This window comes from Lissotriton vulgaris, chromosome 7 (genome assembly GCF_964263255.1).
Source record: "Lissotriton vulgaris chromosome 7, aLisVul1.2, whole genome shotgun sequence".
Taxonomy (NCBI): domain Eukaryota; kingdom Metazoa; phylum Chordata; class Amphibia; order Caudata; family Salamandridae; genus Lissotriton; species Lissotriton vulgaris.
In genome coordinates, this window is record NC_141695.1 from 1757404939 (window position 1) to 1757422450 (window position 17512).

Here is a 17512-nt window from a genome sequence, read left to right on the forward strand (position 1 = left end):
GCAGTCCGCTTAGGCTCACTTCTCTAGTCGTAGCAGTGCAGTCCGCTTAGGCTCACTTCTCTAGTCGTAGCAGTGCAGTCCGTTTAGGCTCACTTCTCTAGTCGTAGCAGTGCAGTCCGCTTAGGCTTACTTCTCTTGTCATAGCAGCCCAGTCCGCTTAGGCTCACTTCTCTAGTCGTAGCAGTGCAGTCCGCTTAGGCTCACTTCTCTAGTCGTAGCAGCGCAGTCCGCTTAGGCTCACTTCTCTAGTGGTAGCAGGGCAGCCCGCTCAGGGACACTTCTCTTGTCAGAGCAGCGCAGTCCGCTTAGGCTCACTTCTCTTCTCATAGCAGCCCAGTCCGCTCAGGCACACTTCTCTTGTCATAGCAGTGCAGTCCGCTTAGGTTCACTGCTCTAGTCGTAGCAGTGCAGTCCGCTTAGGCTCACTTCTCTAGTCGTAGCAGTGCAGTCCGTTTAGGCTCACTTCTCTTGTCATAGCAGTGCAGTCCGCTTAGGCTCACTTCTCTAGTCGTAGCAGTGCAGTCCGTTTAGGCTCACTTCTCTAGTCGTAGCAGTGCACTCCGCTTAGGCTCACTTCTCTTGTCATAGCAGCCCAGTCCGCTGAGGCACACTTCTCTTGTCATAGCAGAGCAGTCCGCTTAGGCTCACTTTTCTAGTTGTAGCAGTGCAGTCCGCTTAGGCTCACTTCTCTAGTCGTAGCAGTGCAGTCCGCTTAGGCTCACTTCTCTAGTCCTAGCAGTGCAGTCAGCTTAGGCTCACTTCTCTAGTCGTAGCAGAGCAGTCCGCTTAGGCTCACTTCTCTTGTCATAGCACCGCAGTCCGCTCAGGCACACTTCTCTTGTCATAGCAGAGCAGTCCGTTTAGGCTCACTTCTCTAGTCGTAGCAGTGCAGTCCGCTTAGGCTCACTTCTCTAGTGGTAGCAGGGCAGCCCGCTCAAGGACACTTCTCTTGTCATAGCAGCGCAGTCCGCTCAGGCACACTTCTCTTGTCATAGCAGTGCAGTCCGCTCAGGCACAATTCTCTTGTCATAGCAGAGCAGTCCGTTTAGGCTCACTTCTCTAGTCGTAGCAGTGCAATCCGCTTAGGCTCACTTCTCTAGTCGTAGCAGTGCAGTCCGCTTAGGCTCACTTCTCTAGTCGTAGCAGTGCAGTCCGCTTAGCCTCACTTCTCTAGTCGTAGCAGCGCAGTCCACTCAGGCACACTTCTCTTGTCATAGCAGCGCAGTCCGATCAGGCAAACTTCTCTTGTCATAGCAGAGCAGTCCGTTTAGGCTTACTTCTCTAGTCGTAGCAGTGCAGTCCACTTAGGCTCACTTCTCTAGTCGTAGCAGTGCAGTCCGCTTAGGCTCACTTCTCTTGTCATAGCAGCGCAGTCCGCTCAGGCACACTTCTCTTGTCATAGCAGAGCAGTCCGTTTAGGCTCACTTCTCTAGTCGTAGCAGTGTAGTCCGCTTAGGCTCACTTCTCTAGTCGTAGCAGTACAGTCCGCTTAGGCTCACTTCTCTAGTCGCAGCAGTGCAGTTCGCTCAGGCACACTTCTCTTGTCATAGCAGAGCAGTCCGTTTAGGCTCACTTCTCTAGTGGTAGCAGTGCAGTCCGCTTAGGCTCACTTCTCTAGTGGTAGCAGGGCAGCCCGCTCAGGGACACTTCTCTTGTCATAGCAGCGCAGTCCGCTCAGGCACACTTCTCTTGTCATAGCAGCGCAGTCCGCTCAGGCACACTTCTCTTGTCATAGCAGAGCAGTCCGTTTAGGCTCTCTTCTCTAGTCGTAGCAGTGCAGTCCGGTTAGGCTCACTTCTCTAGTCGTAGCAGTGCAGTCCGCTTAGGGTAACTTCTCTAGTCATAGCAGCACAGTCCGCTTAGGCTCACTTCTCTAGTGGTAGCAGGGCAGCCAGCTCAGGCACACTTCTCTTGTCATAGCAGCGCAGTCCGTTTAGGCTCACTTCTCTAGTCGTAGCAGCCCAGTCCGCTCAGGCACACTTCTCTAGTCGTAGCAGTGCAACCTGCTCAGGCACACTTCTCTTGTCATAGCAGCACAGTCCGCTCAGACACACTTCTCTTGTCATAGCAGCGCAGTCCGCTCAGGCACACTTCTCTTGTCATAGCAGCGCAGTCCGTTCAGGCACACTTCTTTTGTCATAGCAGAGCAGTCCGCTTAGGCTCACTTCTCTAGTGGTAGCAGTGCAGTCCGTTTAGGCTCACTTCTCTTGTCATAGCAGTGCAGTCCACTCAGGTACACTTCTCTTGTCATAGCAGTGTAGTCCACTAAGGCACACTTCTCTAGTCATAGCAGTGCAGTCCGCTCAGGCACACTTCTCTTGTCGTAGCAGCGAAGCCCGCTCAGGCACACTTCTCTTGTCATAGCAGCGCAGTCCACACAGGCACACTTCTCTTGTAATAGCAGCGCAGTCCGCTTAGGCTCACTTCACTAGTCGTAGCAGTGTAGTCCGCTTAGGCTCATTTCTCTAGTGCTAGCAGGTCAGCCCGCTCAGGTACACTGCTCTTGTCGTTACAGCGAAGCCCGCTCAGAAACACTTCTCTTGTCGTAGCAGCCCAGTCTGCTCAGGCACACTCCTCTGGTGTAATGGTCATTCTGCTTTTCTGCCGCAGTGGTGATGTTTGCTCGGCCACACTTGTTGCCATGGATACTGCTGGGTGCCATTTGATGGAGAGACTGAACTCCATGCTTCTCTGGACCTACAGATCCCTCTTCTCAGACTTCCTTCAGCCAGCGTATCGCACCAATGGGAGTCAAGCTGCTGTGTCGCTTCAGATCTATCGCACCTCTGCAGGGTAGACAGGCTCCTTCTCTCTCTTAGCAGCAGATTGGTTTTAATGCATTTCATTTCACAAGATCAGCTCCTTCTAGCAAGGAAAGAACCCCAGTGATGTCCCTTCACCACCGGGAAGCGGGCTATCAGACAGGCACCAGATCTTATTGGACAAAAGTCCTCTGCGTACTCTGGAGAGCCTCCCTTCCTTGATTTAACTATTGTCCTAGATACAAGTCCACTAATAATCACTGGCAAATGGTGCGGTGCCTTTATCACCATGCACACTGAGAGTTGAGCTTTCCCCCTTCTGGACTGCATCAGACTCATGCGATCATGTCCTTTATCTCATATAATACATTATTAATTCTTCCTACACAGTCCGTCTGCAGACTCAACATTTCGGAATCCTCAGGATATATCTTAATGCTTGAGACAAGATTGAATGCACAGACGTTTCAGGGGGGCTGTTTTGAAAGGTACAGACATGCCCTTTCCCAGGTTTGGAAGACAACATATGGGAAGACGTGGGCAGTGCAGTGCACCCCGTACATTCAAGAGTTGCCCCACCAGTGCCTGTCACCTTTGGTGTTTCACGACTATTTATTGACTTTACTACACGTCCCATAGATGTATTACACCACTTGATATTCCTATATACAGTAATATTTGTGTAACATCTGCCTATAGAGAATGATTGAAAACTCATTAAGTTGATTTATGATTAGTAGTGACCATGGAAACTGCAGTTTGCAGAAGACCTTTTGAGTGCTGGAGAATTTAATAATTTACCCGTGAACCTGTGGGTGAAGCCAGAGCAAAAAACAAGAAAATTCCCACAAGGCTTCCCCTGTCTGTTGGTGAGAAGAGTAGTTAATGTATAACATGGGTTTATCATGTGTAAAGAAAGAACACTAATGCAATGTACATGAATAAGGCAGGGCGGTTTATAAAGTAATTCTATGCTGCACTTGTATGTGTAGCATTAAACAAGTCTGACGTCACCAGAGTGGGATACAAAGTCAATAGTACAGTGAATGCAGGGGACTGAGGCAGTCCCGGTGACGGATGACACTTTACATTTCTGCACACGTGCACCTATTTGCAACTTCACTTGTAATTAAAAATTAAATAGTTGATAGGTGTAATCGAATAAATAACAAGACATGTTTGAGAAAAAAATCTGCATTAGATTAACAAAAGCTCCCCTTTTTACCGATCCTCATATTTTACCACTAGCCCTTTTGAAAAAACCCCACATTAAAGCCATTTCCTAACAGCTTAATGATTTCTACAAAACGTGTGTCCAAGATGAAACAAGCGTTTCTATTGTATGCAGTGTTCAAGAGTAAACATATTGTAGGGTCTTTTCATACATCTGAATCAATTCATTTTCTGTTTTATTTTGTACTACACTTTGTGAAAAAAGGAAAGTAAATCATTCATATGGTTTACTGATAAAATATTGATGTAAAAAATAATGATGACAAAAATATCGCAGTAAAAATATAGAATACAAAATTATTGACTCCCTATACTTAACCAGGTAAGTACAAAAATAGCGAAACAAAAATATTGATGTAACAAATATAGATGTTAAATATATAGATGTAAAAAATCTCGATTTTTATATATATATATATACAATTAAATACAATGTTTTAATTATTCATATTTTTAACAAAACAAATCAAAGTAAATATACATTTTAACTAAATATTACAAACAAACTTAATTAAAAAATATAAACACACGAACATAATTTATACATATACATTTTTTTAATTAAAAATAATTTAACAATTATCTTTATTGAATTTGTAAACTTTTAAATTACATAAAAATAAATGTAATACTTATATCAATCATTTACAATTTAAAAATACCATTTTGTAAGTAATACAAACATTTAACTATTATAAAAAAAATTACAACAAACATTTCACAGTAAAATAATTATAACAGTAGTGAAAATGTTGGATATTGGAGTGGTAAAAAATACTATTCCCACTCCAAAGAGTGCAACAGTAGGTAAAACGTTGGGTAGCGGAGGGGTGAACATTACTATTCCCACTCCAGTGATTGCAACAGTAGGGAAAGTATTGGATAGCGGAGGCGTAAAAATGACTATTCCAACTCCAAAGAGTGCAACAGTAGGGAAAATGTTGGATACCGGAGGGGTATAAATTACTATTCCCACTCCAATTAGTGCAGCAGTAGGAAAAGTATTGGATAGCAGAGGGGTAAAAATTACTATTCGAACTCCAGTGAGTGCACAGTAGGGAAAGTGGTGGTGTTATAGCGTAGGAAATAAAATAAATACATTTACATTTTAAATGTTTTTTTGTTTGCCAATATTAACATAATTAATGATTTTACAAATAAGTATCAATAAAAAAGACTAATAAACATTCATTAAATACACATTCTTTAACACTATAATATGCACAAAACACACCTAAAATAAAACAATTACCATTATTAATTACTAATTAATTATGTTTTATTTATTAACAACTAATTATTAATTCGTAAATTAAAAATAAATTACTTCCCACCCATCCCATCATTTACACCTATAAACACCACACCACAAAAAATAATTGCACAATTACTAATTAATTAACTCAAAATATTTAACTAAAGATTAATTTATCAATTAAAATTAAATTACTTCCCACTCTTCTCACCATTTTCACGTATAAACACAACACACACCTAAAAATAATTATACAATTAACATAGTAAATTTCCAATTAGTTAATTAAAATGAACAACTAATGATTAAATAATTAATACAAAATTAATGTACATATTTAGCACATCTCAATTCAACAAACATTAATGATTAAAAATTAATCAATACATTTACTATAATTAAATTTCTGCCCACGCTACCCCCTATAAACCCAGTACCTGCTACAGAAATAAAAATGCAAAATTCAAATAAAAAAGGTATGACTACTAAAAATAATCATTAAATCTTATATAATTAAATTACTTCACACCATATTCCCCTATAAACCCACAACCCGCTACAAAACTAAAACTGCAAAATTCAAACAAAAACAAACTAAATAAATACAAACATTTCAACACAAATATTAAAAATACAAACAATTCTTATACAAAAAATACATGCATCTCAAACATATAAAATATATACTAAAATACATAACATTAATAAAAAAATCTATATTTTTAACATCTATATTTTTTGCAAACGATATTAAACACTTCGATATTTTTTACATCGATATCAAAAACGCAAAATCGGTATTCTACACCACAATATTTTTTATTTCGATATTCTAGACCAACAATATTTTTACCACGATATTTGTGCACATTGATATTTTTACATTAATATTCTAGCTCTGCATCCATTCATAGTACATAGTCATTAATTAGATATGAAAAGGAAAACTGCTCTGTGTTAATTATTAAATAAGCTTGATTAAATAAATGAACTTGATTGATAAAATATTTGCACACGCTTTAGTTCTTTTCTTACATTGTTCACGTCTCTATAGATGAATTCTGAGTATAACAAATGGATGGCAGAAATCGTCAAATAAATATATGTTGTAAGCCAATGGTGAGCCTCTCTGGAATACACTGTCTACACATTGGTTGTTTTGTTTGTTGGGTAAGTGAATAATTTTAAGCAGTACTATATGCATATCCCTTGCAACAGAGACTGCACTGATACCTGCTGCCACAAACTGAATCAGACTCTATTCTTCAACTCTGAAAGTGTGACATGACAAGAGAGCAAGGAAAAACCTAAGTAGAGGAACATGGAACCCATACCTGCAAGACCAGTAGAGATGAGGAGAAACTCTGAATGCTGATTAATTTAACTGCAAGATCTGCTCTCTTTACCTAAGCTTCTCACATCAGAACATTAAGCTGCACTAAACTGGTAGAATGTGATTTCATAGAGATACGATTTTATGGAATACCATTACTGAGAAACCAGTTCACCTAAACTATATTTTTAAAACTGGTGGATGCATGCCTATTTTAGGATATAAATGCAATGGCTAAGGTCTTACTTCCAGAAACATGTTTGTTAGGAGGTATTTATTTTATTGCTTTACTTCAGGAGACATTATTTCACATTTACATCTTTTAAACGGTCAAAACTTATTTCTGATGTTTTTAATGTGATAACTCCTGAAAACCCCTAAATACCATCCATCCCTGCCCCCTAAAAATCCCTCACCGTCCGTAGTGAGTATGAGCTGGTGGCACTGTGCAGCAAAAGTGTGTTAAATAGAAGAACTGTAATTGAGGTACAGCAGCATCACAGTGCAATACCAAAACACAATGCTTCAAGAACCTAACACAGCACCATATAACACTAATTTCACACCTGAACAACAAATTAGAAGTACAGCACAGTCCAACAGAATGAAACAACACACCAACACAAAATCCCTCACAACAAGACAATCAACCACACATTTTGTTTAACAATGCCACAGATTTGGTATAAATAACCATTTCCAAATTGGATAAAATGCTCAGCTATGCTTGCTTAACAAACATTTGCCAAATAGAGTACACAAAAAGGTTCAATTAATAAGAGTCAGATTAACACATGGAAAAAAGTTTAACCCATAAAATGGTAAGTTGCCCCAGATTCAAAAACCATATTTAAAACAGTAAATGTATACAATTTGTACATATGTAATGTATACATATGTATATAACATATGTACAGGTATCTGCTAGCCTATTTGACATTTTTGGGTGTTCTAGACAATAGGATAAACACACACACTCAGGTGTAACTTACTGAGTATTCGTAAGCATGTGCATATATATGTCACATACCTTTTATCACAGTTAGTTAATAAGAGGTCCTGGGCATAAATTACTCCTCTTATAGTTGCAAAGTTCTATGAATATCAAGTAAATATGTAATCTAGACCATTGTATAGATATGGGTACCTTATGCATTTTATAAGCTAAACCGGTTTTTAAGGCTCGCCTACCAGACCGTGCAAGTACAAGGTTGCAAAGACCTATTGTGAATTTACAGTGGGCTTACAGCTCGTCTATTGCATACTGTTGATTGGCTTTATTGTCACTCACATTGTCTTGCCTTCCTCTTCTTGTATTTGTTCCTCCCCTGGAGCAATACACTCCTCTGCCCTCCTCTCCCCATGGTCTCCTCCAACCCAGTACAGGACTCCTCCAAACGTTTACTTCCTGCTCAGAGCATCACCCATTCCCTGGGTATCAACTCATAATTGCACAGTACTGGCTGGTGTTACTGCACAGTACTGGTAGTTACGGCTGTGGAGTTATCAACCCACCAATACCAAACAACTCATTTTCAGAGTCTAAAGATGGTCTTTCTCATGTCCTATAATCCAGTAATTTGCATAGGTTTGTGTTGAGTTACTTAAAAACAATGCAGTCTTACACTTTACTGAATCAACTAAAACACGTTGATGAATATACTGGGGATGTTTTTTATTAATCCACATTTATTTTAGTTAGTTGATAAAGTTCCTTTCGGCTAACGTTTATTCCAATATTTATTTGTGAACACACACTTTTTATAAATATATATCTGCCACTTCTGGTCGTCTCCCTCTGACTGTCTATCTCCGTGGGAAGGTGAGTTGTAATGTGTCACCTTTTAAAAAATGTTAGTTTAGAATGACCCTTTTGCTTGTTACATCTCTTTGTGGGTTGTCAGTTGGGTTGTATGTCTTCTAACAGGTTTGCCTGCACGTGAGTGAGATCTGAAGAAGCTCTAAAAACTAGCCGTGCATTGTCCTCCAGAAGGCTAGTTTAGACATCGATCAGTTTGCTGCTCACTTCGCCTGTGGCACAATCCTTTTTCATGTCTTCATCTTAGCATGCAGCCCACCTGATGCCCTACAAGTGGAAGGCTAGTACTGTGGTTCCTCCATTAAACCTTTTACTTTTGGTCTATTGGTAGAGGTGCAAGCAGTGCAGCATGCATACAGTTAGCATCTCTGGATAGAAGTCAAATCTACATTTTCCCTTAAAAGGTATGAAGTCTTAATTTTAAGAAAAAGACAGAGGCTCATTTTATCCATTCTCATTGCTTCCACTTTTCATGTTTTTGTCTATTTTGCTCTCCTTTTCAGCTGCTTATTCTTAAGTTCACTAGACTTCACTTTTATGAGTTTCCTACCCCAAGTTGCTAAGTTCCAAAGCAGCCTTCTTAATCATCACAGCGTTCATCTTTTATGTTTGCATTGCACCAAGAAAGAAGGTGTAACCTTTGATGGTGTCTTTACATTGGAGTCTGAAGGCCTTAGAGATGTCACCTCTAACATGGAGATTATCTTTGTGGCTGTAGTTGCTGATAGCGGAGTCGCATTAATGACATCATGCACAAAGTAGGACTTTGGGGCTTGCTGTAACATGTCATCTTTATGTTTATAACAAACGTTCATCTGCATAGCTTTTTTCAAATGTTTAGTTAATAGATTTGCAAAATATATTTGTATGAATAGAAGAATTATAATGTATAGTTTGGTGAAAATATAAATTCTGTCAATCTTTATTTATATGCAAAAGAAATGTAAAGGAAACATTTCTACCACTGAGTAGGACTCAACTATTGTGTAAAGGATATATTACTACCACTGAGTAGGGCACAACTGTTATACAAAAGGAAGAATTACTTCCACTTAGTAGAACACAACTGTTGTGTAAAGGATGCATTACTAACACTGCATAGGACACTACTGTACTGTAAATGTTACATTACTACCACTGAGTAGGACCAGTAAGTAGGACACAATTGTTGTAGAAAGGATATATTTCTACAACTGAGTATGACACAGCCATTGGTAAAAGTAGCTTCTTTATTTTCTTTGATTCTAATTAGGATATTCAACCCATGAGCTCACTTTTTAGCTCCGGCCTAGGCAGAGCATGCACTGTCTCTTTGAGACATGCTGTATCTACTCTGTGGGCTTTGAACAAGCCCATCGTTTTTCATTTGTTATTTTGTGTGCTGTTCAGAAATCCTTGCTTTTAAGTGGTGATTTGGGAATATTTGTCCCTCCGTTTGTTATTTCGTTCCGTTCTGTGCAACTTCACCCTATTACATGCAGTGTTAATCTTCAGTTAATTTATTTTATTTTCGTTGCAATTGTTTTTTTGTTTGCACGGTTCATCTTGTACGAATGCTGGTTTCTTTTGGCCTTCCGAAAAAAGGATGATCAGCTAATGGAACCTTTAATTTACAAACACACACAGCTTTTTTATTTTGCAAACACACACTTTCCCTCCATTCCATCTGCTTGTGTACACAAACTTTTTTTTTTGCTTTTGAAACAAAACGCGCTTAGTTGTTGGCATTTACAGTTCACACATACATGGAATCTTTAGTTTAAAAATACGGTTTCCCTTGATTGTCCGGTCATTTGTTACCTGCTCATCTTGTGCTCTTATCTTGAAACATTTTCTGTACAGTCAAAGACTGATATCAAATGTCAGATGCTTTCTGAGGGTGCCTTTTTCATGCACCAAACTCCTCCTGCTTGTTTATCCTCTTGGGGCTCGGCTAGAGTGCCTTTCTCGGCTGAAGACTGGGTCAGTACTTCAAAGCGCCTCTACTCTGAGACATTTTATTATGTCTCCTTATACACAATTCTGCAGATTGCGCCAATTTCTGCCACCTGTGCTGCCTGCAGAACTCCTCAGCAACACGTAGTGGTCAGCTTCGCCGCAGCATGTGTGGTTGCTGAAGTATATTACATGACATGAGGGACTGCATACCAGAATTTTTTAATTTAGAATTCTAGTTAGCTTTATTTTTGATTTATTGAGCCAGAATTATGCTCTGTTGTGTCCGTGAATCAGTAAATAATTTTTGCTTTATGCCACTGCTTATAGGATGTTGATGAGATTAGAGGACTGGGAGTGGCCAGGTTTTAAAATTCATTAATATGCTTAGCCAGGGTCCTAAAATATTTTCAATGGGTGAGATTTTATAGCAAAGCCTGTCCCTTTGTCCTGTGTCCTACAAAGCAAGACTTACTAGAAGAGTGTTCTTTGATGAGGCGTTTGTTTATTTACTGTTCTTTATGAAACTATAGTTGGTTAGTTCTCTCTGCCATCCACTTGCTGATGCACCCACACAAACACACACACCACCCACTGCAGAAGTGTTGTGGAGAAGGTCGACAACAAGCATTGTTTTGGCAGTAAGGGGGGGATGCTTAGAGACCCAGAGCTGAAGAGAAGACAGACCAAGTCCTCGCCCCTGGAGCTGTCATGCTGGCTCTTGAGGTTGGGACTGTTCGAGACCATATCTATTGAAGGCTCCTCCGCAATGCCATGGGGTGCCCTGGGAACTCTGGCCCCAAAGGTACAACCCATTTCGGGGTCCACTTGTTTGCACCCTCTGTTGCCCGGCTATGCATTCAGTATGATTATGTAGCTGCTTTATAGATTTTATTTGCATTCCTCATCTTCATTATGTATAGTGAATTCTCGAAATGCATGGTATTTTAAGGTATTAAGGCACACCGACACCCAGAGTGCTAAGACTTGCACTATATGCATCTTCCATGATGTGTTTCCACACGCAGTAAAACATTTCTGTATGAAATGTATTCTGCAACATTTTGTGCAACTTTGTGATAACAGTGGTCTCTTTTCAACAACTGAGCAGTTCAAAATGTTATACTCACCTCGACATTCCACAGCACTTACCACAATTCTGTAATTTTGTGTGTTTCCTGGTCCATCTTATTAAAATTCTGAATAGGCCTAAAAGATACGCGCAGCCTGAGGTGCAATAGGGGTCTTTCTGGCTGCTTAGGATTGTTGCTGCCTTTTTTCTCAGGCCGCTCTGAATATGTAAAAGTAAAACACAGTCTTGTGCTGGTGACTTTTCGCGTGTGTAGTTTCTTTAGTCTTCAGTATTTTACCTCACAGAGTTTACAATGTTATGAGTTTTTTACACCTTTAAAACAATCTCCATTTGCTATTTTAATAGAGCGGTGTGGTTGACTCCCTGCAAAAGGTGAAATGTTTTCAGTTGCGTATCAGTTTTTAGGTCTCTAATACAAACAAGCATTGGCATAGCCAATAGGTCTCGCCTTTGGGACCTTATAAGTGTTTAGCCATGCAACAGTTAATGTTGTTGCACCAAGGATATTAGATTAGATTAAAATATTTATAGAGCACATGGCTGCCTCGGCAAAAAGGCGTCCCAGCGCTAGAGCAGAACCGAGCGGAGAACTTAAGCAGGGATTAGATCTGAGAGAAGAGCCAGGTTTTCACGTGGCAACTAAAGGTCTTGTGATCCAGTTCGGTGCAAATGTGAAAGGGAAGGGAGTTCCAGAGGGCAGGTGCCAGTCGTCTAAAAGACCGGCCGCCAGATCTCGCTTTATGTATATGAGGAGTTCATGCAAGACACTGGTTTGCTGATCGCAGCGCGCCCGATGGAGTGTACAGGGTGCACAGATCATTGATAATGTCTGGGGCTATTCCTGTCAGTATCTTGTGCGTGGTGCAGAGCATCTTGAAGCTAACCCGCTGTTTGATAGGCAGCCAGTGAAGATGGTAGAGCAGGTTAGAGGCGTGGCTAAATTTCAGGAGGGCAAAGATGGCGCGTGCTGTCACATATTGTGCTGCATAACTACATACTTATAAGGTCCCAAAAGCAAGACCTATTGGCTATGCCAATGCTTGTTTTGCGGTAGCAAACAGCCTAATACTGCGAATTGAGCTGTTTGCTATCTCAAAAAAGCTTAGTACACCTGGCTCTAAATGTGGTGTGTTAAATGTAAAGAGGGAGCGTTGGTAGAAAGGATAATATGTAAATGCTACTGGCAAGTGTGAGGAATGGCGAGAAAGAAATAGTCAGAAATAAGGAGAATGATTGTAATAGGAAAACAGGAGAGATTTGTTGGAAAACGTACTTAGGAAAAAACTCATACGAGAGAAAGTGAAAGTATAGATAACAAGAGCCCACAGGGTGCTGTGAAAGAAGGAATGGTGAACAGGGAGAATGGTTGACAAAGGGAGAGACTTAGAAAGGCGAAGGAGCATTAATAAAAGAGCAGTACAGATGAAGAGTGGTTTGGAGGAAGCAAGAAGGATGAGATAATGGGAGTCAGAAGAGCACAAAGACTGAAAGAGTGCTTGGGAAGAACAAAGCCAGGACCCCTATCATATATAGAGGAGTTTCTGTGACGAGGGAAGTCGTTCCGGGGAACATGGGCAGTGAATGAATAGGTAGAGTTCGTGGAAAAGTAGAACGCGTGGGGCTGCCTCCTTAGACACGCAAGACATATTTTTAACTGTGTTAAAAATGCATGCATTTCAACCATTCATTACACGTTTTATGAAGTGAACAATTCTTTGAAATAGCCTTTCTGATTTGCCTTCCGCCATGAATAATTTTTCACGAGCACATTGAACAGAAGGTGTCCCATACATTTACCACCTGCTGGGATATGGTGACAGATGGTTCCATGGCTTGAGTTCTGTCTCCGCTGTAATACATGTAAGGGAGGGAGGCAGATGAGTGGCCTGCAATACAAATGTGCTGTATGGTGTTGCAATTTAGAGCAAAGGCAGTACTTCAATACATGTTTATGCAAAACCTGGGAAATTACGAAAACCATATTCCCAGATTTTAGGTCTCGTCTGAGCCAGCGCATGCGCTGTCTGCGAGACATTTAGTTAGGGCTTTTAAAAGTGCTGCCACACGGCCTAGCACTTGCGTTCACTTGCGTGTGCACGCACGCAGCCGGCAGCTTTCAGCACCCTAGCCTCTCCTTCTTTCGCGCGCACCACTCATGTTTTTTTTGTGCATGTGCGCGCACACAACTCCTGGGTTTGTTGCTCGTGTTACTTGTTTTTTTACTTGTGGGTGACTCTTTATGCACAGTAAAATTAGATCTGTCAAACATTGGCTTGAAAATGCAACCAAAAAGCTTATTTGCACCCCAATCTGGACCGGCAGCATCTGCTCCTGCTTGAGCATTGCGCTCAGCAGACAGCAGTCCTAAGGCACATTATTCCTTCGTGTAGCAGCCCCAGCAAATTAAGTACTGCAGGCCACTCATCACATTATAGAACATCCTTTGATCAAAGGCGTTGTATAATTATTCATTTTCAAAAAATGTTTTAACATCTCAATTTAGCCAGTGGATTACTAAAGTATTTTTAGAAGTTACCTCTCAAAACACAGCACTTGCAGCTTAAGAATTTAAAATGTTCACCTTTTTCAAATATTTCTCATGATCTTTAAAAGCAAATAAAAGACATTTCTTGAATAGCAGACAACTGAAAAAAAGAAGGTCTACCAACTAAAAGGCAACTACCGGAGGCCCACCACCAGCACCATCTAGAAGGGAGAGGGCCTGCCGTCTTTTCAGGGAATCGGCAGGAGGTTACTCACCCAGGACGCGGATCCCCCAGTTTGCTTGATTAGAAAGGTGTGTGACATTGTTAGTGGTGTTACAGGTATAGTTTCCAGAGTCAGTCAGAGTTAGATTATTAAAGCGTAGTTCAGGTCCTGCTTTTGATAAGGATTGCCCGTTGAGAAGCCATGTGTACAGTGCAGGAGGGTGAGATGCAGCCGTGCAAGAGAGGGTTAGAGCTGAGCCGGCCACATAGACCGGCTTCTCAGGACTGGCAGAGATCGCCGGAGTGTCAGGTCCATCTGAAGCAAACACATTAAATGGAAATTTTAGAAGAGCAATGGAACAAATTGTTTCTATTCTACTTGGTGCTAGTGTTCATTAAAGCTTAGATATGAAACTACTGCAGCAATGAGCATTCAAAAATAGTTTATAGAAAGCCAACCTTACTGTATGTATAGATTCTTTCAGCCTGAGAAAATTCTGATTTTGTTCACATGAACCACTTTTATCAGCAGACTGCCAGGCTGGTGTTGTTACTTGTCTACAATACAAAGCTTGTACAACCGGTAATATTTTCTGAGGGTGTGACGTGTATCTTGAAGTGGCCCAGGTGAGGTCTCAGTGTGAAGAGTGGAGGCAGCTCACCAAATTAGTCAAGGACCTGAGCTACCAGTCCTAGCAGAAGATAAGTCATACAGTAACTTCATCTACACAGTGGAAAAGGAGGTCATAGAGTAGTGTAAGAGGCATTTTAGGAGCATGCAATCAGGGGTTGATCTATATGGGACCCTGAAAAAAGGGATTTTACCTCTTATTAGAAATAAGAAGAGCACAGAGACCATCATTATCCTTAATAATGTGGACAGAGAAAATGAGTAAAGTTGAGATGAAATTGAGAGGTGGGCAATCTCAGCACTGTGCGGTTTACAATCATTGGGTGAATACACAAAGGAGATGTGCTGTCCAATATGTAAGGTTTGTAAAAATCTGTGATTCTGAACTATTTTTGTCTGTAATATGTTGTAAATATGATTTATTTAAAATCACCCTTGTGATTGTTATGCTTAGTTATAGACTTACTGTAAAAGACTAAGTGCCTCATTACAAGTGGGCCAGTAATCCTGTTTCAGACCAAAACTTCTGTTTTCAGTAGTAAGGAATTGTGAGTGACTTTGTATTTCTGGACATATATGCCCCTGCAAAAAAAGTGTTGGATTACATGCCCCAAAAGAGCACTTAATTCAGAATTAACATGCAGAAACAGTGTGTTATTTTCACACACTGCAAGACATTCCTCATTCCAGGAACAAAACCTCTAATGCTCCAATAAAGGTGTGACATTTCTGCCCAGTAAAGGTAACACTAGGACCCTCATTAAATGAGACAGACTTTACCCATGGTTCTTCGGGTATCAGTAACTCCTGCAGTGGGGACATTTGGCTCATTATGAGCTGGATCGTGAGGGACTATAAAAAAAAAAGAGGAATTATCATGGGAACTGTTTTTTCCCAGTCTGGCTTTAGAGCCTTTAAATGCCAAAATATCCAGATGAGTTAAGAGGTCTGTGGTGCCTCTGCTGATGTCATTATTCCGATACTGCTGTTACCGTCTCCATCCGAATTAGGAGGCCGTTTGTAATGAGGGTTAAGGTCTTCTATTACTACAATGTTGTTGCTTGCCCACTTTTATTTGTCCCCAATGTGTTATAGGAGCTGTGCATGCAGTTAAATTGATGATACATCATCTATCTTTAGATCCATTTTTAACATCTAAAGCTTACTCAGAAAAAAATCTAGATTTCTACTTGACAAAAAAAAGCAGGTTAGGAGTTTCCTGGTCACACTTACAGCTAACGGTGAGAGTGTATTGGCTGCTGGTGGAATGACTGACAGCATTGGACGCCCTGCAGGTGAAGCTGGTTCCTGTGTCATTCCTGGTGCAGGGTGAAAGAGTGAGGGTCTTGCTGTTATTAGTGATATTAATCCTTCCTCCAGATGTGATCAATTGGTCATCCTGGTACCACTGATAGGAGACGTCTGTGCCCGATGCATTGCAGACCAGAACCAGTGATCCATTCTCTACCGGGTTCTGAGTCACAACTTGAAAAACAGGGATAGAAACATTCTCTGTAGAGAAGAAAAGGGTGCAAATGTCAATTTCTCAGATGCATGTCTCCAAACAGGAGTCTTCCGATCCTGCCACAATTTTCCGACAACCTTTTTTTCAACTCCAAAGTATCTCTTTTTTTCAAACAGCTGCTACTACATTTTACGCTCACCATTTACCCTCATTTCGTTACTAATCTCTCTTCGTTATAAAATAAATTAAATCACCTTAAGTCGCAAGGTGCAGTTGTACAATTATTTCAGACGGCCTCTCACAGCTTCAATAAATAAAAATATACCGTGTTTTTGATTTGTTAATTTTGAGGAAAAGTAAAATAAAACAAAACAATTATTGAAGAAGGATCAAAGCCACAGACAGTGGAATTCGAATAAAATAAATTCCAATATACACTCTGTCTCCTCGTCACCACTGCCATAGCATCCTCGTACAATACCAGCCTCAATCAATTGTCAACCAAGTCATGCAAGACTAAAAAATGTGAGACGTTATGCTAATACATGTATATAGGGCAACACATTCTCAAAGGTGCCAGAATGCTGTAGTAACAGTGGGGCCAGAGAAAGGGAAATAGTAAGCAGCAAGAATCAGGTTCCAGGTTTTTGCGGTGAGGTGAGAGAACGATCTGCTGTTGGCAGTCGCTCGGCGGATGCGGGGGACGGTGGCGAGGTCAGCGGAGCGTAGTTAGCGGTTCGGGGTGTAGAAGGTGAGTCGTTCATTGAGGTATGCTCTGGTACGGAGTGGAGAGCTTTGTGCGCGTGGGTGAGGAGCTTGAAGATGATCCTCTTTTTGACGGGGAGCCAGTGCAGATCTTTCAGGTGGGCAGTGATGTGGCTGTGGTGGGGGATGTCGGGGATGAGGCATGCAGAGGTGTTCTGTATGCGTTGTAGTTGTTTCTGATGTTTGGATGATGTTTCTGAGTAGAGAGCATTGCTGTAGTCCACTCTGCTGCGGACGAGGGCCAGAATGATTGTCCTTCTAATGCCGGTGGGATCCATCTGTAGATCTTGCGGAGCATGCGGAGGGTGATGAAGCAGGAGGAGGAAACAACGTTGACTTGCTGGGTCATTGACAATGTCGAGTCCAGGATGACTCACAGGTTGCGTGCTTGGTTGAGGGGTGTCGGTGCAGCTCCCAGTGAGGCCAGCCACAATGATTAGTCCCAGGCGGAGGGGGTGGATCCGATGATGAGGACCTCCGTCTTGTCCGAGTTCAGTTTCAGGTGGCTGTTCG

At 41.1% G+C, this 17512-nt stretch overlaps 1 protein-coding gene across 1 annotated transcript in view; it reads right to left on the reverse strand.

Moving 5' to 3' along the window:
- Positions 1-17512, reverse strand: part of LOC147706596 (cell adhesion molecule CEACAM5-like) — a 243221-nt gene that overhangs the window by 69367 nt on the left and 156342 nt on the right. Inside the window, exons 5-6 of the mRNA XM_086933087.1 lie at positions 16003-16281; positions 14191-14454 (exon numbers count right to left, since the gene is read on the reverse strand). Of these exons, the coding sequence (XP_086789213.1) occupies positions 14191-14454; positions 16003-16281 (543 nt within the window). The remainder of the gene's footprint in view (positions 1-14190; positions 14455-16002; positions 16282-17512) is intronic.